Below are 23,300 nucleotides of genomic sequence, written 5' to 3' on the forward strand. Positions count from 1 at the left end.
TGAGAGAGGAAAAAAAAGACGCCCAATCGCCGTCGTCTTCCCGGCGCTCTTCTATTGTCGCGGGTGACGGCAGCACGTGCCAACGTTGAGGTCTGCCTGCCACGAGAGGACCTCACACAACACGGTGCCTGGTACTTATTTAGGGCTGAGTCGACATACGTGGAGATCCAGCAGTGGATACAATCGTAATGCATTGAACGGCTCAACTGGCTCTGCAACATTTTGAGCCCCTCCCACCAATCCCCCCCCACACCACCCCTCCCCACCATCCTCCCCCCCACACCACCCCTCCCCACCATCCCCCCCCCCCCCACACCGTCCCCCCCCTACACCATCCTCCTCCCCACACCGTCCCCCCCACACCGTCCTCCCCACACCGTCCTCCCCCACACCGTCCCCCCCACACCATCCTCCCCCCCCTCACACCATCCTCCCCCCCACACCGTCCCCCCCACACCATCCCCCCCCACACCGTCCCTCCCCACCATCCTCCCCCCCCCGACCATCTGCCCCTCCCCTCCCGCGTGTAAGCCTGTAGCGAGGTCGGCATCTGAGCGCCCAGTCCCCAGCAGTATGAATCACGTTCAGCCTCCCTGCCGTTTGTCTCAAGGGCCCCGTAAGCAGGTATGACACCGACACGTCTCATCAAATTATACAATGCTGGTCAAGTTCACTTAACAAACCAGAATTGTAACATTCCCTTTACAAGATGTGTGAGCTCGTTTTTTTTGTTGTAAATATTGTTGAACCGAATCATAATAGTAATCATATATATTGTCTACATTATCAGTCTCGCCACCACTACCACTCATGGCTGACACTGTTGAAATAAGAATCGAGCCCAGGGAATCTGTTAATCAGCTAACGTTCTTTAAAAGTACTTTTTTTAATCCGGCTAAATGGTATCAAGGGTAGTCTCAAATTTTTGAGCCACCCAAACTCCGGCCTATTGTATTTGCTATGGAGACGCTAACGTCACTGCCCAAAACGTCATCCCTTAAACATATTTACTTTAAAGGCCTCAGCGTTGTTAACGCACGTGTTCAGTCTATTGACAATCTATTAGCATTCTTTATCTGTTGTCGATGTCTATTGACCATTGCGACTATCGATAATGTATGTTGCCAATGTCTCTCGACAAATCTATTGACAATCTGTCTTCACAATGTCTCTGTTGACAATGTCTGTTGACGATTTCTTCACAATGTGTCTACGTTGACGATTCCTATTGCCGACGAGCAACGGAGCTTCTGTTGGTCTAAGACCTCTGAACGCCTGTGTATTGTTACGTGGGTCGAAACTCCGCGGTGCGGACGTCACTTCTGCAGAAGCGAACGTCCTCCTGGTGCGGGTCGGGCAAAACGCGATAAGCAATCACGAGGAGCAAAAAAACCCGCTCTGCGGGTGCTCGCAGGTAAGCGACCCGAAGCAGGGACTCTACTACAGTGGCCAGGCTTAACCCTTTGCTTGGCTGCAGGTTAGCGAGTCGTGTGTTTCACGTTGTTTTACCGGCGTGTTTTGTGTCACCAAGACACGTCCTTCACGTTACGTAATCCATCAAGTGTGTTATGTCGCCGCAACGTAGCGCTGATGTCACCACCACGCGCACAATCGAAACGACTCCTGCACGGTATCCATGCCGGGGCCTGGGGGAGGGCCTGAAATGATTTCCATTCACACTTCTCCAGAGGGAGGAGGAGGGGGATGGGGGCACGACCCCACGGGCTGAAAACCGCTGAGGCTTAAATCGTGAACGGGGGTTCTGTGATCACGACCTCGCGTTTGAAGCAACGGAGACTTTTGAGAGGAGTGATGGACTGAGAGAGAGGACACACACACCTGCCAGCCGGCAATCCTACACGGGCCACAGCTTTATTGTCTAACTTGAGAAACCTTTTAAATCACAACAAATATTGAACTACCATGATCAATAAATGACAATATTCGTCTTTGTTAATTTCCATCGCCCCCCTCCCCTCCCTCCACACACACATTGGAACATAAATGGTTCTTATTCATAAACTAGCTCGACAGTAAAGAAATAGATCTCCCAACCTAGCCCCTCCCCCCGAAACTCGAGGACGATATTGGCAATATACAAAACTGTAAACACCACGCAGGCAGACTGAGTGAGCGCGACACGACCCCCCCTCCCCCCCATTGTAAAGGAATAAGAAACCCATACAAACATGACGTCTCTTATACCGTAGATAACACACCCAGGCTGTCCCAGGCTAATGGTGATTATGACAACAATAACCAAACTCAACGGTAAAGCCGCAGCCCCTGTAATGACTTACGCCATTGCTGGCAGAAAGGTCTCTGATAGACAGGCGGAGGGGAGAGTTTACAAATGTTATGCCACCACAGGCGACCAACCGATCGACTTGTGAATCATAATAATAATAATGCCCTATACCCAGGAAAGCCTCAAGACTCAAAGGCTCTGTAGCAGTGGCGCAGTTAGTTTGGCATGGGCACTGGTGCCAGGAACCAAACAATGGGAGCCACCCCCATCCCACTTCCCTCACTCTTCATTGCCCGGTGCCCGAGACTCCCCTCCTGTTTGTGGGGCCCCGGTGCAGCCGCGCAGCCTGCACACTCGACAGCTCCACCACTCGTCCAGAAGGGTCCTGCGAAGGTTGCGCGTTTGGTCAATTCCGTCACCCGGTGTTTGGCTTAACTCGAGAGCAAACCGAGAGGACTTGGTGAAGTCGAACGTGCCCGATGATGGCAACAAAGATGCGTACAGATAGATTCACGAATCCATTGCTGTACTGCCATCTCCTGGCCACTGTGTGACCCAAGCCTGTAAAAGCACATGGTATTCCCAGGCAGTCTCCCATGCAAGTAATAGCCAGCCTCAAACCCTGCTTCAGCCTCCGAGATCGGGCGTGGTTCAGGGTGATTTGGTCGTAGTAAAAGTTTACAAAGGATGCGTCAAGCTTTGGGAGGCGACTAAAAGATTTACAATGTCAGTCAAGAGCACCCGAGCGGAATACAGGCGCGAGCCCGCAAGGACACCATCTTACCAATTTCAAATTGTTTTCATCTCATTAAGAGACCAGCAAGATCAAATTCCAGCAGCCTGGGACATACAACCTTAGGTGTGCAACTACAAGAGAAGAGCTGCTTGCTTTTTGGGAGGTCCCCTCTTCCTATTCCGTCTCCCAGACCACCCCCTACAACTCCGCACCCCAGGCAGAGGACAGGGCGAGCAGTTTCGCTACCGGATGATCACATCGGTTCGTGTTTCATTCCAGCGCGCAGCCAAAATTTCCACCGGGTCCCACCCCCCCCCCAAATCACGTGCCGATGGCCAATGCTGCTTTTCATCCGACTTTTGGTGAAAAGGAAGCCACCGTTGTCTCAATCACCACCCGATGCTGCGACTCGCCCAGAGCGATGTTGCCGTCCGTTTATACCGTCACGCGAATTTGTGGTCAGTTGCATCAAAACCTCGAGTGACTTCCTACTCTTCTGCACGTTTACGCGGTTGTGCCGTACCCGTACATCGCTCTCCAGACACGTTTTCAGGGTCGTACCGTGGTGGCCGGCACCGTGTCCGACGTTTCGCTCCACGTGCTGGGAGCTCCTTCATGAACCGAATTCAGTTCTCAACTCAATCGATTCAGTTTGTGAAGACGCTCCCAGCACAAAACGTCGAGCGCGCAGTAAAATCTGAACTAAGTGGAGAACCTCGGGCGACTTTATTGTACCCGGACGTGCACTGCTTCGATTGACAAAGGGAACACAAGAGGTGACGTTGCAACCAAACACTGGCCATATACTACATAAAATTAAGTTTTAATGACTACAAACAAAACTAAGAATCTTTATAATAAAATCACGTGCATGAACATAAATTTACGGTCAATTTTCAGTCGACACAGGCCTCCAAGAAAGGCATTATGGGTAATCCATGGCATCAGAGACGGATACTTTTCGCTCGATCAACGGGTCCTGTCATCGGTGGACGTCCGGAGACGCATGGCTAATGCTAGGAACTGCCCAGAGTGGGGTGGAAGCCTATTTCAGAACCAAGGCGATCTACCCCGCCTCCAAGTCACCGATGCGGTGAATCCTTTGAATTGAGTTGAGTCGGTGACGTTGCACGCGCGAGGGTGCCACGATGGAGAGACAGCACGAGGCAATCGTGGGCGGCAGTGGCTGTGCCGACCTCGGGCGAGAGGGCGCACGACAACGATGTGTTTGGTAAAGGGCGCGAGAATGTTCTCTCCCGACGGGTCGAGTCAGTTTGGTGATCAATGGAGTAGGAAAGAAAAAAATGTTCCTTCAAATGCAATAACGGAATCGGAAAATTTTATAAACCGGATGAAACACGAGACCACAGGGCACGATTAATGTATCGGCGGAGAGGACATTGCAGAATTTCCTTTGGTGGCTGAATAGCAACAAATTTGCTGGGTTTTTTCCCCCCCACCAAATATGGGCAGAAATGACCATTCCACCAAAACACAGAAATTAGGCCGTCTCGAGCTATGGATTTTAAATGCAACGTCAAAAAACAAGGCAGAAAATGTCACGTCGGACTTAAATAACTGGCGTTATTGATTTTCATGGCCATCGACAAGCGTTAGGGGGACAAGTGTGAAGCGATTTACCCACAAGCCCTGCGCGCGCGCATCCCCACCCCACCCCCTTCCCTCCCCCTGATTCGAGCATCGTCGACGCGACCAACACAGAGCACGTGTCACGGGGGAGCATGCCGCACATCGTCGAGGGGACGCGAGCCGCACGCAAACAGGAACGCGGAGGGTCATCCCGCACACACGCGCGCACACGCACGCAAATACAATCTTGTCCTGCTTTTCCAAAGACGACGATGAGGCCAGGGCTTAATTTCGGCCAGGTTCGTACGGGCTCCTCGCAACCACAAATATATTCGCCGCACACGACAACATCTCACCCAGTAGGAAGCCCGCGCGTGGTCCGCCACCTGTTGAGCATTTCTTCTCGCGAGGGCTTTCGGGCATCTTGCGGGCGCCGAGATAATGAGTCTCACATTCATCTCAAAAAGGGGAGGGCGGATAGAAGGGGAGTGTCGCTTGAAAACGGCCGTTCCGTTGCAGAACGTTGCCAGACACGCTAACCTGCGCACGCGTGTTCCCCTGGCAAGTTTCAGACAACGCAGACATTCCCAGGAGAAGCGTGGAGAATTCCCGGACACGCCCAGGGACAAATAATTCATGATAAACTCAGACAACGTGCAATCAGGGTGGAGATCAAGGTGAGAGTCCTTCACTTCAGCTCCTGAAGGTGCCCGTTATGTAGTTCGCGCCGAAATGTGGACAGACGAAAGGGCTCAAAACGTGCAGCCGAACCCAATAAGACCACGTTTGGGATTACGAGCGGCTTCAAAATCCTACGCGTCAAATATCCAGTGTTACCTCTCGTCGGGGCTGTGACTACTGGTCACGTGCCACCTACTCCAGGTCGTCTACCAGCGACCCCGAAAATATTCAGTGAGAAATTAAGCCCCGGATGACACAATATTTAATGAGACATCCAAGCCGATAATAAACATATGGGTTTTACTTATACAACTTATGTTTTTGTAACACTGTTCAATTATACGGTGTTTCCCCTCCCTTTAAAAACACGTGACGAGCTATGGTTCAATAGCTCTAATCTGGCCTCTCGCGCGGTTGCTGAAGAGGTTAAATATTTTCTCAGTCGACCCACGTCAAATGTGTCATATTGCTTCTGTGCAATGAATACACGTTACGCAGACCAGAATCTTAACGGCGCCGATTAACTCATTTAAACGAAACAAAATAACAAGGCATAGTACGGCAACAAGACAAACTGTGTCATTAATAAATGTGAACACATGAAACTTTACACCCATGTAAAAGTGACAAGAGTGAATGCCATCCAAGTTGTGGACGGACATATGTGGTCCCCCAAGCTTCCACATTTCATTACAACAGGGCAAACGATGCCTCCCATCTCAGCAAACACTCCGCCAAAACCCATGCAAGTTGTATGCACGTAGAGACCAGGCCAAATATGATTACAAGTTTTGTTTCGCTCTCTTTCTCTCTCTCTCGCTTTTATTTATGGCATTTTTCCAGCTTAACTTTCAAAGCTTTCTTCAGGCAAAGACACTCAAAGAGCCTCTTCCCAGAGGGCTGGGTATTTCCCGGGCCAACGCTCACGGCGAGACAATGCTGTTTCGGCCATCTCTCCCCCATCACAGCTCTTCTCTCGCTCATCTCACTCTTGTCTCTCTCTCGCTATCTCATTGCCGATGGCGTTCAAGAGTCGGGGGGAGAGGGGGGGGAGGGCTCACAATCGCTCAGCTCAAAGTGTAGATAAAAGCTGTTGCAATAAGTTGATTCGAAGTAGGTTTTACAAAAACAGAAATCATTTAACCCTCAAATATGTGAGAGCCTTACACTTGCTACTACACTAAATTTCTACACATTCCGCTTTTACGTGTGGAAAATAACCCTTTTATGATGGCCACCACTTAAGTAAAAAAAAATTCAGAGGTAGCCTAAAGTGTGCTTGCCTATAAATCAGTTATTGCCACAGCAATTATCGAGGCTGTGAGAGCAGTGAACGTCAAGCCTTTTAAAAACAAACCGCAACACGCTCGCACATCCACCGAAGCACACATCTTGGTCTTGCCTGTACGACCACAAAACATTCAAACCCGATATCGCTTCAAGTTTTTGGGCCATGAGCGATAAAAAAAAATCCTTCACGGGGGGGGGGGGGGGGGTTAGAGCAAAACCCCTTTGTTTGTTGGTTGAAGCAAAAGTTTACTCTGATCGTCCCATCAGATTCTGAAAACACGGAACACCGTTCCGCACGGTCTGAGAGTCACGGCAGCGGAAGGCTGTCTGCGTGTTAATCAGGGAAAGGCTACGCAGCTATCAGGCTGGTCTGTCGAATGTGAAGCCGTCGACGATGCCGCACATTAATCCCCTGAGTTTTGAGAACCGCGGAACGGTGAAGCTCTAAGGCGGCCGTAACAGCGACGAGCCTCAAGCTGCCCACCGCACCCCCGCCGCTGAACGTCTTGGCACGCGGCCCGCCAGCGGCAGCAAGCAGCGCCGCCAGTCGGGGGCCTGCGGCTGGAATTCCCGGGCCAAGCAGCGGCGTCACGCGGACGTTCACGCCAGTCGGAGGGGGGGAAAAAAACGACGACGACGACGACGACGATGACAACGACAATTAGGACAAGACCAGGAACGGCGAAACCTCTGGCTGGGCTTGGTGGACGGACGGCTGTGAAACAATCCCCGTGGGGGACACTTGGCAATAGATTGTGGCGGGCGCACCGGCACCGCGCTCGGCCGTCGTGTCCGAGAGCGGGGGGCGGGCAGGCGGCCCTTGCGGAGGCGCTCCCCGCATCTGCGATGGTAGCCACCCCCCCCGCCAGGCCCCCACCACCCCCACGGGAGAGTTTGTGGGTGGCAGCCAAGTCTACGACTCCAGGCGCGCTCTCTTAGTCGGCGGTGTCTCGTTCACCTCCTCCTCGTCGTCGTCCTCCTCCTCCTCCTCTTCGTCGTCCTCGTCGTCGGGGTAATCCACCAGCCCCACAAGGCCGCGCTGCACAAAGGAGACACGGCGATTGGCCTAAATGCAACACAGTTTCGTTACGTTAATGGTTTTATCTGCTCCTGGGTTGATATGACAAAAGTCTATTCTTATGCACTCCACATCAGGTACAGGAGAACGTCGCATATCCCACCGTTATATATCCACCCTGACCAAATAACTGCCCGAGTATGTGTCGTATTTGTGCGTGGTGTATATTTATAATTTTCTACAGATGTTCACATATCTGACCTCGTCACAAATTTACATACAACGCAGGCCCCAGCGAGTCGGATACTCCACGTTGTACTGCTCACGAAACAATGCACACCCCTTCTACGTTCATCTATAGGCCACTGTGCAAATCTGATCCGTAAATAACCATGTATAATCAAAACTGTGCGAGCCTATGGGTCACTAAGCCTGACATTGGCTCTCCATGCGAGTTTTGGGTCTGTGCGAGTCTATGTATCTCTGTGCGAGCCTACGGGTTACTGTGTAAGTCTGTGGGTCTGTATGTCAATCATCCGTGACCGGGCCGAGACCCGCTTTAAGCACAGGGTACTACATGAAACGATGCATTCGAACCCAGGATCTTGGCGGTGCCAGCTCAGCATCCCTGACCTCCGAGCTCCAAGTAGCCACAGCTCACCGCACCTTGGCGCTGATGGAGATGGTGGCGACGCTGCTAGAGACGGCGCCGGGAGAGGCTGGACTGAGCGGCGCCGTGGGCGACAGTGCCCCCCCTCCGACGGTGCCGCTGCAGGAGCCGCCCAGCGGGGATAACGGCTTCTCGGAGCAGAGCGGCGTCGTGACCCCGCTGCTGCCACCACCACCGGCGCTGCCACCAGCGCCACTGGCACTAGGACTCAGGCTCAGGCCCAGCATTGGGCCAAGACCGGCCGAGGGAGCGGCGTTCACGGACAGCGACAGCTTTAGCACCGGCGACTCGGGCTTGGTGCCCAGAGCTGCCGGCGCGACGGAAGGTTTGGCGAGCAGATCCGTGTCCTCATTGTCCTTGGCTGCTTGCGGCAGAAAAGGTAAAGGTCCCCCGTGTAGCCTTTAACAGACTGTACATGGCACGTCGGTTGTGGGTGTTCATTCACCATATTTCACCAAGCCGGTCAGTACATGTGTAGCGACATAAATGGTATCACTACAGTGAAACGACAGTATCGAGGGAAGAGTGTTACTGTACGCGGGGTGCCGTTCTATGGCACCGGTGTGTGCACTGCATTAAGGGGCTCACTAGAGGGCAGGGTCCGGGTGTCACGGAGGTCGGGTCAGGACATGACAGCCTGCGTGAGAACCCGCGAGAGCACGTGACTGGACGAGGGGGCACGGGGACCGCCCAGAAGGGGGTGAGGGGGCCACGTGGTATGGACCGAGAGCCTCCACGAAGGATCTAGAAGGGGGCGTGGGCAGGGGCGGACCCCGGTCACGCCGCAGCAGATATAAGCCCAGTTCCGAGAGGGAGCTGGCCTGTTCGACCTGGGAATGAAGTCGTCTTCTTCGATCCTCGCTCTTCGGTCTACGCGCACGAGGGCCGGGCAGCGTGTTACCTGTGCTGGTCCAACCATAAAGTGATCCCGTTCAAATGATTAGGTGGTTAGGAGCGTTGGCCACCACCCTATGTAGTTAACCCGTAATGTACATAGTTAACCCGTGATGTACAGAGTTAACCTTGGAGCGTTGCTCAGTTATCTGTTATGTTAGCCGGTTCGAGTTGTACTAGTAAATAAACGTGTTGCCTCCAAGACTCGGTGTGCACCTATTTAGAACCCACAACACATGTATAGTGATATTGCTGCCCGGGAACAGTTCAGACATCACTCGATCCTGATATTGGTCGTGGTCAGGGATCAAACTTGGATTGCTAGGTTCATTGTGTAGTGCGCTAATGACTACGCAATAATTCCCCCAGTCAATGTAGTACTAGCGGGAAAATATTGGTACAATTATAGTAACCGGACCCACTCATCGCCTTTGTGTAAGTCCAACTTTAAAAAGGTGCTTGCTAACAGATCCTTCCCCAATAATATAAACAGGATACAAGCTCGAGCCTTTAAGCTCATGTGTACCACACAAGGACATCCGTGAAAAATAGCTTAATAGCTCATCAGATTCCTTCAGTAGGAATACATATTCTGATTCTGAACTTCTGTGGTGAAAATGCAGTTGGCGCACGGAGGTTTACCTTTTTTCCTCTCTATGAACTTCCCGAGGTGGTCGATGAAGTCCTCTTCGCTCTTGGTCTTCTCCGACGGAGGAACGACCGCTTCCTCGTCCTCCACCTCGTCTTCGTCGTCAAACCAGATCTCCTCTTCCTCCTCCAGGGTACGCATGTCTCTCCGGAACCGGTGGTTGCGCAGAAGCGGCGTTGTGCTGGGCAACACGGGAAACACACGCTTTCCCTCTCGCTCCGGAGGACGCAACTCATCGTGCTGCTGGTCATTGTTGCTCGTCGGGCTGTGGTGGCTATGCACGTGGGCTCTAATCCAGCACTGTGGAGGGTTGGTGGATCACACACTGCAAAATTTCCTGCCCGCGGGTGTCCAGGAGGCACCGCACCCTGACTTGCCAGTAAAAGGAGGCACCACAAAAATGTGCTACACATGCGCCCTCTGTATGAGAAAGAGTGCGTGGGTTTTCACCGGACGCTCCAGTTTCATGCTACATGTAAACACTCATTAATTGGCCGACAACATCTTAATATATATAGGGCCGCAGGAGCTTGGGCATTTGTTGGTGCCACCTCACCACCTGGCTGCTGCCCGTCTGGTTCCTCGCGCCTCTGGAGGTGTTCTCGCTCTTCAACGGCGAGCGAATACTGTGCATCGCTGCCAGTAGGGGGGGCGATGACACCTGTGCATAATCCCAATTAAGTAATTTGCGGGGTAATTTTAGTAATTCGACACAAATGTCAACGACGACGCTGCCACACGATGTCCTTACTCTTGCGAATGACGTCGGGGGATCTTTGACCTCCCCCCCCGCCCCTCCCGTGCGTGAAGCAGACTGCGCGTAATATTTTCACGGGCAATACCGCCGCAGTAATAGTTAGGGCGGACGCCAGATTCCAGCCGTGAAACTGTGCAGCGACGAGCGACGAACACGCTACCGCTGGGCCAACCGCACCACTGCCCGCGGAGGCGTCGCGACGTTGGCGACGTTGGCGACGTTGGTCTCGCTCACCTGTCCGCCTTGGGCGTCTCCATTCGATCCCTCTCCTGTTCGTAGCGCATCTTGAGTCCCTTGAAGGTGTTCACATAATCGATGTCCTCGAAGCCTTTGTAGAAGTTCTCCACTATGTGCATTATGAGAGGCTTCATGTCCTCCTGCCGGAATAAACGAAGATGGCAAACCACGCGCGTGCATGCGGATTCCGTGATGCTTTCGAAACGAGCATTCATCATCGCGTTTAATTAATTGCCGATATTACCTTAATAATAGTAATTACTTAAATTTGTATGGCGCATGTCAACCGTAGATCCAAACATGCCTTGCGTGAAAAACAGAAAATAAAATAGAACCAGGGCAAATGATCAGAACTCGTGAGCTTTAGGCCAATTTAAAGGCAAGTTTTCGAGACGGATTTAAATAACCCTGGATTGCCCGATTACCAAAGTCAAAGTGTTCACCCGCACTCTAGGAGTTGCGCTCACAAAAGCCCGGTCACCCCAGAAACAGAGCCTCGACGTCGGAAGTCCTTAAAAGTCGGCGATCTAAAAAGACATGGGACTACGTTTGAAGACTAATCCATGGGCGAGTTACCAAAGTCTAAGCGCCAGGGCCGAGGGAAGGGTGGAGCGTTTCATCGACAGAATTGCGGGACTCACTGTGTCGAAGTCACCCACCGTCCTGATGAAGTCGAACAGCTCAATCACTGCGGAGTTAAGGAGGTTGTAGCGCGAGCCGTTGTTCAGAAAGGCCCGGACGACCGGATCGAAGAGGTTGCCCTTGATGATGTAACGATTGTACAGCTCGTCCTTCATGCCCACTATCCTCCTCATGAACCTCAGCGCGCCTGCATGTTATGAGCAGTGTTCAAGTACACGGTCACGTACAAGGTCACGTTTATTTTGTTTAACCAGGTGAGAATTCAAACATAAATCAGGGTGAATGTCAAGTACAAATCGAAGGACATGTAATTTAAATATGCAATGCTATTGTAATTTGTAACTGATAACTAAATGACACACGTCAAAGCGAATGGCAATTTGTATTTTAATTACATTACTCCAGTATTTTTGGATGTATTTTGTCCCTCTCTGCCTGTACACGGCACGACAGCAACACAAGCTCATATTATGGGGGTTGCGTGAATTCACCTAAGGGATCAACAGTGCCAGAACGTTCTGGAAAATGAACACGCACACAGTCCGCCTTGGCAGATATTAAGTTATTTGGCGATGCGCCTTTGTCAGTGGTGCACAAGCACAAACATTAACTACAAAACTCGCATTCATCAATGACACTGTGGCCTTACAAGGTATATAATAGGCGACGTTTCGGACATTCGACCTTCTTCATAGCACATAAACAGAGATGCCGGAGGGAGCCCGACTTCAATACACATGGGCTACGACGAAAGGGCCACTGCACTAAATGTCGACGATTAGATCAACTTCCTCACAGCGTTATTGACCGATGTGTTGAGCTTTTTGACAGATTCCTCAAGAAGTCGGCAAGCGGGTAGACTCAGTGGGGCCTCCGCTTGGTTGTATATACAAACGTGTGGACGGGTAACGGAGAGATGTCGACGCACACATTTGACCTGTCCTTGCACAACCACACGGCCGAGTGTCCTAACGCACGCACCCACACCAATTGCGCCGATTCACCAGGAAACAGTAGCGGGTTTTTAGTCTTTTTTTTTTACAAAAAATACTTCTAGTTTTTTTCTAAGTATCTTGTTGTCATTCGTACCAAAAAGGAAATGTAGGTATTTCGTAACGATTGGGTTCGGGGATTTTGTAGTTTTCGTGACGTGTGAAGCGTCCTCGGACAAACATATGGGACAGACATCCTTCTTAAGAGAAAACAAAACCTAGCCCGGTGGCCCCTTTAACAAAAAATAAACATCGAAATTAAACCACAAAATAAAAACTGCAACAGAGCATGACGCAAATAAACGCGCAATGAGAGCCGCGCTTGTTGCGATTATTTTAACTGCATTCCAACGCTTTCAATTTCAAATTCCTTCGTATCGAATGACGGCCAAACGATTATGCAACAGGCGGCTGCACGCCGCCACAAGGGCCAAAGCATCAACACAGTTGATTCATTTCACCATTTGTATCCCGTGTGGGTGAACGGATCGTTATTGGGGGTTTTTTTTTTTACTGCCGGGCACACGTACAGAGAGCAAGGAAGGAGTGCCTCGAGTTCATGAGCACCAGCACCCTGCGCAGCAGGTCCTTGTTCATGATGTAGTTCTTGATGTGGTACGTGTGGTGCTCCACGCAGAACGTGAGCAGCTCCAGCGTGAGCGACAGCAGCTGCGCCGTCTGGAAGTCGTCTGCAGGGAGGAATTTCTCACTTACTGCGGAGCACGGGGACAGCCGAGGCAGGCTCAGCAACGTGTTTTAGAGAACTTGTTTTCCTCCTCTCCCCTCCCACAATTGCATCCGGAATGTTCCTTCAGTACCCACACTTTACCCCACCACGCTCGACGACCTGCCGATCGACTAACGGCTGCGTATCCCGATGGTGTTAGCGGTGTCATGTCGATTCAGAAATGAACTATTTATTTTGTTTTGTGCGCTCCATCTCATTGATTTGGTCACATTTGTACTTAAACGTCCATAAATCCCAAAGCACTTCATCACGCACAATTAACTTCACATGTTGCCAGCGTAGGAGTCGAATCTCTCGCGGAAGAGTGCAACCCTTTGTGCTATAAAATGGCCCACAGAAGTGGATATCGCAGGGGTACCACCACCGAGATCCATTCAAGTGATCTCTGGTCCACACTTATTGGGGCAGCACTTTTCCCCACACCCTGCCTGCCACACAGTCATGTTCGTCACATGACCGTCAAATTGACATTCAGTTACCGGTGACTGTCAGCTCGCTACAACTGAGAGCCTGGTCTAACCACGGTCAGTTGAGTTCATGATTTTAACCCAGGAACTCAGTGGTGAACTCAGTGCCCACCACACCATCCGGGTCACTGACAAGTATTTACATATGTATTTAATCATTAACAACATGATAAACGGAGGACAAAAATAAAAAAGGCTTGTATAAATGACAAGAGCACACTCAATAGGCGCATAGAATAAAAATATTCAAATTCATTCTTACCCCGATATCACATTAATTCTGCTTGTAATGCGGTGTATGATTTATGTAAGTTTTCTACAAATATTGTCCTTAAGTTAATGGAACGTGTCCCAATGAATGAAGACAGATGGAACAAATTAAAATAAAGAGTTCATTTACAAGTCGAATCCCGACCTGGAGTGACGATTCGTCAAATCATTATGCAGGGAACATTGCCACAAGTCTAATCTTCGCAATGCACGGTTGTACTGTGACAACCATCACTATCCTTATTTGTTGATGACATCGCCATCGTGTCCTCATCAATATTTTATGGCTACTACCCATGATTGATGTTCCCGTGAAACTTCTCTCATTGATTCCTCCACCGACCTTGTGGACTCATCACACGATAGTTCACACATCACTCACCCACTCGCCCACCCACCCACTCACCACAAGTCACAAGTCCTCTCTTTCTGCTTCTTCCCCCGCACTGCTCCACTTTACAATTCCCTCTATCTCCTGTCATCGTCTCTCTTTTCCCAAGCTCTTATGACCTTGCTCAACTCAAGAGACGTGTTACACTCTTACCATTACAACAAATACGGTGCCATTTAACGCTCGCCATTCTAACGTTGTAGGCCTGTGGGCTTGTGTTAAGCAACCGTTTAAAAAAAAATGACTCAACGGGAAATGAACTATAAAAAAAAAGATTGAAATGAGCTACAGCGCAACTTTTTAAAGCACCTTCAGATGCGGTTGCATTTAGATGCTACGTGAATACAAGTTGTATTGTGTTGTCTTTGCCGAGGGGTGTCCAGCGCTCCTGACCTTTCCCCGGCTTGTCCTCGGCAGTGTTTGCCAGGAGGGGCGCGGTGAGCACGTGCATGCAGTGTTTGTAGAAGAAGCTCAGAAACTCCGTTTTCTCGGTTTTCTGGAGAAACAAAAATAATTCCCTCCGTCAAACCTTGGTCCTTGCGGAAGCCACCACCAAACGCTATCAAATACAAGTGCCCCCCCAACATAGACCGTTAATGCCTGGTCCTGTCAGCAAACGCCTATTAAGGCTGGCACTACACAAGAGGAGGTTGGGTGTGGTCAGCACCATGCCCGACCACCTTTGTATCCCCAGTGGTTATGTTCACACGCCGCATCCAGATGATCATTTATGGTTGGTTGGTGCACCTTCTGATACACCGTAAACCCAGCGACCCACCATCAAGAGCTGCCATTCATCACTAACTAGTTGTGATGTCACCACAACACCTGTGCCAGGCTAGGTGCACTTTTCAAGCCACATGAAGTGTAGAAGGCTCTCTGGCAGGAGGTCATGGAACAGACCCCGGTGTATGGACTGAAAACACTGGCAAATGCACCACCTATGCTCCCCACTGTGCCAACTTGCTGCGTTTTGGCAACCACCACCACAATCACCAGGACCACATCCATCGCCATCACTATCACCACCACCAGCACCGCCGACACCATGACCACAATCACCATCATCACCCCCCCCACCTACCAACATCAACGCCACCACCAGCCAATCACAAGACCTAAGCCAAAGGCGAGGGCAACGGCGTGCGGTCTCACACGACGCGTGTCTCCTTCGACACGCGTCGCACCCTCTCCGTTCACGCCAGCGTCGGTTAGAACGCGCACGGGAGGACGCCCTCCACACGCGGACCGCTGCGGCAAACCGAGCATCTCGAGGGGTGCTAACGGCGCGGGCGACGCACATTTGCTGTGGCGAGCATGTTCTCGGGGTCGATGAGCGTCCTGAGCAACGCCACGAGCTGCACCGCTCCGCCCAGCTCTGGGTCTGTGTCACAGATCATCTGTTCAATGATCAGGTTTATGAGCAGGATGTCCTGAAAAAACAAAACGAACGTAATGAATATAAGTTGGTCCAGCGGTCTGTAACCCAAATAACAAGCGCCATTTTTTTTTCCTTCAAATTGGGTAAAGACTCAATATTTCAAGGGCCGCAATGCATCTGAATAACATCACGAAGCATGCGGCTCCGGAGCCGCAGATTGCAGACCCCCTGTGTTAGTCCATTTAGTATTCGTGCCATTCTTATAGCGCGTGGCTATCATCACGAAGGAAAACGCTACGTTTCACAGTCACAGTGGCTAATGCGCTACCAAACTCGGCCGTGCCATAATCGCACACGCAAGAGGAAATGTTGTCAATAGGCGCAGTGCATTTTAACACATTAAGTACGTGGTCAACTCCACAGAAAGGGAATTAAAGCAAGGGATACATAAGGTGGTAATCACAAATTGTGATCGTGAGCATCGTTTCACATATTGGTAGGAACAAATATTAATTTACTTGTTCTCTTACATCAGCAATTGAAAAAACTGGCACAGCTAAGACAGGGTAACAGGAAACCTTTCATGGTGTCAATACAGGTTCAAACCTGAGAAATCAAGTTGCAAGCAACTGAATTGCTTATATGTGGATGCCTCTGCAACCAGTTGTGAGTAGTTCTACAACCGGTTGCTCAGAGTAGGCACAGACTCTGCTTTCAAGAATCGACCCGCTCAGTGATTTGGTTGTACAAACGGATCGCTCAGGCACAGACACGCTTCACAAGTTGACCGAGCACCACGGCGGACCCAGAAACGTAACCAGCCGACCGAAATACCGACCACGACCAACATCAGTGGCGAGCGACACCTAAACCGGTCCTGGGCACCCACCCCCACACACGCCACCGTTCCTTCACCGACCCACAGTGACCAGCTCGTGGTGAATTACGGTCAAAACAACCCCCGATGACCGACACGGCGCGGGGGGGGCAGGGCCTTCATGCGACAGCAGACCGACTATGGGGCTGCGAGCAACGGACAACAATGGGCACCGTGGCCCCCCCCCGGAGCACGATGCCGGGGGAAGCGTTGGGGAGGCTCACATCGTCGTTCTGTAGCGCCTCCTGGACGACGAACTCGCGCACCATCGACGGGCTGTACTCCACGATGTACGAGAAGATGTCCGTGGCGGCGTTGCGCACCTGGGCGTCGTCCATCCCCTAAGGGAAGCGAGCGAGCGCGTGCACGGGGGACGGTGGGGGGGGGGGGGGGAAAACACGTTTAGCGAACGAGTGCACATCGTACGTACCCGAGAGGGAACAAGCTGCGAAAGAAGTTCAGCAAACATACAAAGAGGGAGCTGCCGCCGAGATTCCAATTGGAAGCAGGAGAATTAATTCCAACAATTATCATGTAAAATAAAATGTGTTGTCGTTCATTCTCATGCGAACATTTACAGCTCTGTGGTTAATCCACTGCTGGATGAGAGTCTCCACATGCCACGCAGGTCACGGGGGTTATTTGACCATACTTCACGATGGTCAGTATGGATTGGTGAAGGCCTGGTAGCATAAAGGTACCAAAAAAACAATTTTGCTGCTTTAGTGCCCTCTGCTGTCTAACAAGCAACTCTGCATAAAATATGGTGGTCACCCATCAAATCGCTGCCCAAGCTCAAACCTGCTTAGTTTCTGAAATCTGATCGGGCACAATTTGGGTGATTTTGGCCATAGTTTGAGATTCTCGTTCATTTCAAAACTTAACATATTATTTGGCGAGATTGCATTGGCAGGCACGAAATAATCTACTGGACATCTGTGAAAAGAGCTAAATAGCTCATCAGATTCCTCCAGGATAAATACATATTCCGATTCTGAACAAATATCACAACACATTCGTACATAACACTATATACAAATATATTATGGGGGGAAAACATATAATAGGCGACGTTTTGGACAACGGTCCTTATTCATAGCACATGTTCGTTCAGGTGAATGTGCAGGGCTGGTAATGAAAGTGTGACGTGTGGAGAATGTTAAAGTGCTCACCAACACCACCTCCAGGGCCGGCAGGATGCCCAGACAGGACAGGGCCTTAAAGAAGTTGTCCCTATCCTGAGGTTGAAGCGTTTGCGAGAACGCGCAAAACTCTTTTAAAAAGTTTACCTGCAATAACAAACAATGCCCGTTGTCGTCCATTAATAAAACTGCAAAGGGACTCCGAGTCAACAGTGAGACTAGCGTTTCGTCCATGTACGGTACGAGAAAATTTACTTAAAAATACGTGCACAGTACATTATTCTTTTCCATTGTATTTTCTCTCTCTCGCCAATAATTTAACTTAATTATTTTCACAAGGTCAAATATGTAAGCCCGGAAATTAGGGGCATTGATCAAAGGTGTTAGAAGAGTAACAGAAATGATTGTGTGTTCATAGTAATCACAAATATATTATAATTTCATCCCACCCACACCAAACAATTGGAATTAAAACGTATGTGTTTCAACACCTCCTTATATAGTTAGTGCAATGTATATTCCATGTAATTTATGCATGGTTACTTAAAGTGAAGGAAATAAAAGAGTACAAGGCCAGATAACCCTACCAGCTCTCTCCTCTTCTCATCATCAGTGGCCTCGTCTGTCAGCTGTGCAAACAGCTCTGTAAGGTACTTTTCATCTTCCTGGCAAAAAACCGTTGGGCATGAAATAAAAGTTCTATTGCGGTTTTGTATTGAAGATGTTAAGCGCAAAACACAATGGAGAAACAATCGCGAAATAATAACAAGCGCAGATCTCGATTTAAAGCTTTCGTGACTGCAGGGATTCATCTTCTTGGTTCTTTCGGTAAAGTCACGTAGAATGGAAATGTATTTTATTATGTTTTATTTTTATTATTTTATTTCCATTCTACGTGACTTTACCGAAAGAACCAACAAGAAAAAAGCATAGATCTCTCTATTGCGTCGCGTCGCAAGAAACGCATCGGTGCGATAACGGCATAGAGACGTGGAAACACAAACCTGGAGAAGCTTTACAATGTCCACTTTGTTGAAGAAAATGTACGAACTGAGACAGGACACGAGGTTCTCCTCGAAAAGCGACGGCGTCGGCAGAATGACGTCCTGGATGTACTGCGCCCGGTACGTCTGGTGGATCTTTTGCTTCAGCTCGGGGTCACAGATGGGGATGACCTCCTTGAACCTGGCGGTCGTGTTCAGAAAGTCCCGGTGCCTCTTGGGCTCCGGGAGCGAGGGGTCGTACTCCAAGCAGCCAACAACGTCCATCACGCAGCTGTCTGACAGCATCACCTCAAAGATGGCCGTGCTGTTGAGCAAAAATATGCCCTTGAAGATCTGGAAGAGGTGGTGGAGGCCGTCGGTATTCTCCAGATCCTCGCACATGTGGAAGAGCTCCAGGAGCTTCTTGATGTAGCCCTCCGTCTCGAGCACGAGCATGAGCTTCTCGCGTCGCACGGGCATGGCCAGCGACGTGGACACGAGCTCGGCGATGTCGACGAGCCGGCCCAGCTCGCACGGGGGCAGCTCCACCGCGGGCGCCGCCTCGGGCATGTCGTCGTAGCGTTCCTCCTCCGACTCGTCCAGGAGGTCCTGGGTGATGTCCACCGAGGGGTCCTTCCCCTGCACCTGCGTCAACGCCATGGCGGCAAACACGTCCCTTCGTTAACGCCAACGCCGCTGCACAGGAACGACTGCCAACTCGCTGTCCTCATCATTCACTGCTGCCGTGGTTTCAGTTTCCATGAGCTTCGCGCATTGATTCTGCAACGCAGGAATTAGTCTACCAGGACTGTTTTGTCTCGTCCATACGTGTTTAACCGTCATGCTTTTTCTGCTTCTTCCCTCGCACTACTCCCCTTTAGAATTCCCTCAAGCGTCATCGGATCTTTTCCCAAGTTATTTTAACAACCTTGCTCAATTCTATACATGTGTTAACTTTTATTTATTAGAACTTCCATAGTACTGTTTTTTGTTGAGTACTTAACATTGTGGGCCTTTGTGTGCTCATCAACCATTAGAAACCGTCATCGGATCTTTTCCCAAGTTATTTTAACAACCTTGCTCAATTCTATACATGTGTTAACTTTTATTTATTAGAACTTCCATAGTACTGTTTTTTGTTGAGTACTTAACATTGTGGGCCTTTGTGTGCTCATCAACCATTAGAAACCGAATGAGTCTGTCTGACATTCCTATTATATGTTACAAAGGATGCTTTTAACCTTTTGAAATATATGGTCACCATTTCTTTCTATCTACCTCCAACACGCTTTCCAAATCCATCCTCGACGGAAGCTGTAATATTTACAAAAAAATTGAGCATAATTCTTGTGTAAATTTGATGGCAGTGAATGTTACACAAAAGTATTATAATCAAACACTTCATGTCACTGTAGCACTGTATCCAATTGACCTTCAATTTGTTAAAATTCACTGCTCTGATACTTTATTCTCTTCTGCTTTCGGTCGCTGGGGTTGAAATAAATTGGAATTCGATACAATATCTGGAAAATCACCGAGAAATGTCTATTTTACCTTAATGTAGAAGCATAAATAAAGACACCAAATCCACTTTGTTGCTGCGTATAATTATTTATTCGATTCACTTTCAATAAAGAAACGTCAAACTTAAAGCGAATTTGCGAAAAAAAATATTTCCGCTCGACCTTCTACGCGAGTGTAAAAATCCGCCTGCTCATGAATATTAATGACGGGGGAGGGAGTACAGCATGTGGAGTGACGTCACGCGCATTACGCACAAACATTATTGGCTCATTATAGTAGTAATGTTGTAATAACTTTGGTTTATTCATTAAATCACTGAGCGCTTGTTGAACGTATGTTTTAAGATTTCAATGTTTTAATTGAAAAAAACCTTTACTATGCTTTTTTTATGTAACTGTATTTAAATTATGCTATGGGACCTCGTGTCACGAGATAAATAATATCCCAGTCAGGACTTTGACAGCTAGCAGTGCATTCCCCTGTGTCCGATAAAGGCACTGAAAGAAGGCGTCAGATAACTACTTCTGTAGTTACTTCAAATAGAACCGCTATATTTACACTGGGGACACATCTTTTAGTGCATCGCAAGTCTGTCATACAAATAAGTTGAAGTTTCCCAGCTGGAATAAGCCACATTTTCCAGTTTAAATGAACACATGTTGGTCACATCAATTACGCATAATTGGTTTATTTGTTTTAAAGTAAAAAAGGACCGATGGTTCAACGACAAAAAGATTATTAAAATCACACCTGGCAGATTTTCTCCCATATTTCATCACAGCCAGCTTTCTCCTGGAAACTGAGAGCCAAGTCGTAGTTTTCTGCTTCAGACCACACGATGAGTGTGTCCTAGTAGGGTAAACAAAAAGACCATCAAACCATACATTTCACAAAACACTATACGCTTAACGTATTCGATGTACACACATTTCACGAAACTTCAGAAAGCACGTCAATTTATTTTATTTTAAATTGACGTTACAATCCAACAACAACAAAAATGTCTGTTTTCGTAGAATAAGGTTGCTTACATTTAAATTGCTCTATTAATGCAGGGCTGGAATCCGTAGCACATTTGTTAGAAAACTTAACTATGAATCTTGCGACCTAAGTTTGAATCTCAACCATGGTTAACTTCAGTGGCGAGTGATATTTTCCTGGGCAGCCCTCAACCATACTGCACTAACCGGCATGGCCAGGAATGACCAAACAACCCCCATGACTCACGCGGCGTGAGGAGGGCTTTATCTAACGGTGGATTGCCAATAGGCTGTACGTTATTATTAATCAAGCTTATCGACATTACTCCAGGGTGGACAATATTCCAACATATTGTGATCTGCATACCTGCTGCTTTTGATAAGCCGTGTTGGGCTTAATTTTCGATTCCAGTAGCACAGACCCTGCAACACAAAATTAACACTGTTAGGCACCACAAGACATCTTAAATCCTCAAGTGGACCAGTTACAATAGTTGTGCTAGCCTCTTGACATACAGATCGCAAGGGTTCAATCATTAACACGAAGTATTCTGATATCAAACTTTGAACGTCCCAAAACTTTTAGCAGGCTTAAGGGATACATATCAGGTTGACGAACCCAAACGTTGTATTTATTATATTTTGGCGCTGACACGGATCTTCATCTGATGCTTATTTATCACTTCACATTTACAGCAGTTGTGGTGGTGGTGGTAAACCATCAAGTACCGTACTGTCATATTTTATCTGCAAACGAACTCGTGTTGTTTACTCCGTCGCTCGCACGCTGGGCTCGCGTGCGCGTAGCGCCGAGTGGTTCTTCAAAACAAAGCTTCCCTTCCATTTAACCCCGAGGAGAGTCCGCCGAGATTCGTCATCTTTTGAAACTTGCCGAGGGGCATTTGAGGCAACTGCTCAACTTAACGCTCGCGATGGATATCTGCTCAGCTTCCGGGGTGCCAATTACGTTCTACATCTCACGCCGATTATACATTCAGACTGTTTACTTCTGGTGTGGGCGGTGATTTCATGCTCGTGAGGGTCTCGAAACAATCAGTAGGATCGTTGTGTATGTTTTATACGCTGTAATTCACGATCACACCGTGTGCACGAGATGCCACTACAAACGTCACGGCCATCATCAACACGCGCGACACTCCGAGCTTTCAAAATAAACAAATAAGCGCCCCTACAATCTACACATCTTTTCAACCATCACTACGATAACCGTTATTATAATTTTATCGCGCAGTTAAATATAAACGTAAGAGAAGAGCAAACAGACTGAGGAGAAAAGGGGGAGGGGGGGGAAAGAGTTTCAAGGCCTGCCCGGCCAGTCGGCCCTCCTCGCTCAAAACCCCGCAGAGCATTTAGGCCAACACGAGGCTTCGGCCTACTTCTTGCCCCCCCCCCCCCACCCCTCGTCTCGGGCTTACTCCTCAGTCGAGCTCACCGTCAGACTCGGCGCGCACGAGCAACGACATGCCCTTGAGCTTCTCGACGTAGGACGACGAGACGTGGCCAGTGCCCCGGTCGTCCCACTGCCGGTCTTCGTTGAGCGCGTACAACTTCACCCGCCGTCTTGTATCGCTCATTGTTGCGGACGGGGGCCCGGGCCCTGCGCAGGGGTTTCCCGGGCTCCGGAGGCAGGGGCTCGGGGTAACCCGATTACATTTCCCAGTCTGCATGGGCGCGTGAGCGGCGGAGTTTTCGATTTCCTATACTGGATGCGGCGCAACGGAGCTCGGCGATGTGTTGCATTTCCCAGTCTTGATGCGCAACGGAGGGTCGGTGCCTTGTTGCATTTCTCAGTTTGGATGCGCAACGCGGCTCAAAAAGATTTACTAGTATGGATACGCATTCGATCAGGAGAGTTGTTATATTTCCCAATCAGGATGCGTAGAAAGAATCCCCCCCCGCCTCCAAAAATATATATTTATGTGCTTTGAAGAAGGATCATTGCCCAAAACGTCGACTGTCACACACATTTCATTTTAAGGCCACAGTGTTGACGAAAATTGAGTGTTTCAGGTCCATGCGGCGTACAGCCGTTTCAATACGGGCAAAAAATAATATCGTTTGTCTATTTTGTTTGTGTTTCTCCCTTGCGATGGGACTTTCGAAGGATGAACT

The 23,300-nt window shown here is 49.3% G+C and overlaps 1 protein-coding gene across 4 annotated transcripts; it reads right to left on the reverse strand.

The window, feature by feature from the left end:
• Window positions 1-4,306: 4,306 nt before the first annotated feature.
• On the reverse strand, window positions 4,307-22,856 carry LOC116948396 (serine/threonine-protein phosphatase 4 regulatory subunit 3A-like). Of its 4 annotated transcripts, none has more exons than XM_076071497.1 (15): window positions 22,621-22,856; window positions 21,535-21,590; window positions 20,938-21,036; window positions 18,685-19,302; window positions 18,268-18,345; window positions 17,711-17,827; window positions 16,763-16,879; window positions 15,582-15,713; window positions 14,674-14,776; window positions 12,935-13,093; window positions 11,412-11,599; window positions 10,768-10,910; window positions 9,770-9,957; window positions 8,230-8,594; window positions 4,307-7,584 (listed from the first exon to the last, which is right to left on the reverse strand). In XM_076071497.1, exons 1-15 carry the CDS (start codon window positions 22,853-22,855, stop codon window positions 7,459-7,461), a joined length of 2,724 nt encoding a protein of 907 aa, XP_075927612.1. In that variant the 5' UTR covers window position 22,856; the 3' UTR covers window positions 4,307-7,458. The 4 variants fall into 4 exon arrangements, with proteins under 4 accessions (XP_075927612.1, XP_032820911.2, XP_032820912.2 ...); XM_032965020.2 differs by having other exon boundaries at window positions 18,685-19,308; window positions 22,621-22,853; XM_032965021.2 differs by having other exon boundaries at window positions 11,430-11,599; window positions 18,685-19,308; window positions 22,621-22,851.
• Window positions 22,857-23,300: the final 444 nt, after the last annotated feature.

Source organism: Petromyzon marinus, chromosome 33 (assembly GCF_048934315.1).
Source record: "Petromyzon marinus isolate PM22_M1 ecotype Great Lakes invasive population chromosome 33, UKy_Petmar_22M1.pri1.0, whole genome shotgun sequence".
NCBI classification, from domain to species: domain Eukaryota; kingdom Metazoa; phylum Chordata; class Hyperoartia; order Petromyzontiformes; family Petromyzontidae; genus Petromyzon; species Petromyzon marinus.

Coding starts and splice junctions, on each gene's coding strand:
- LOC116948396 (XM_076071497.1), bottom strand. CDS start 22,855: ATGCAGACTGGGAAATGTAATCGGGTTACCCCGAGCCCCTGCCTCCGG. Junction 18,346..18,684: donor ACATTGTAAAGCTTCTCCAG/GTTTGTGTTTCC, acceptor GTTTTTTGCCAG/GAAGATGAAAAGTACCTTAC. Junction 7,585..8,229: donor CCATCTCCATCAGCGCCAAG/GTGCGGTGAGCT, acceptor TCCTTTGTGCAG/CGCGGCCTTGTGGGGCTGGT.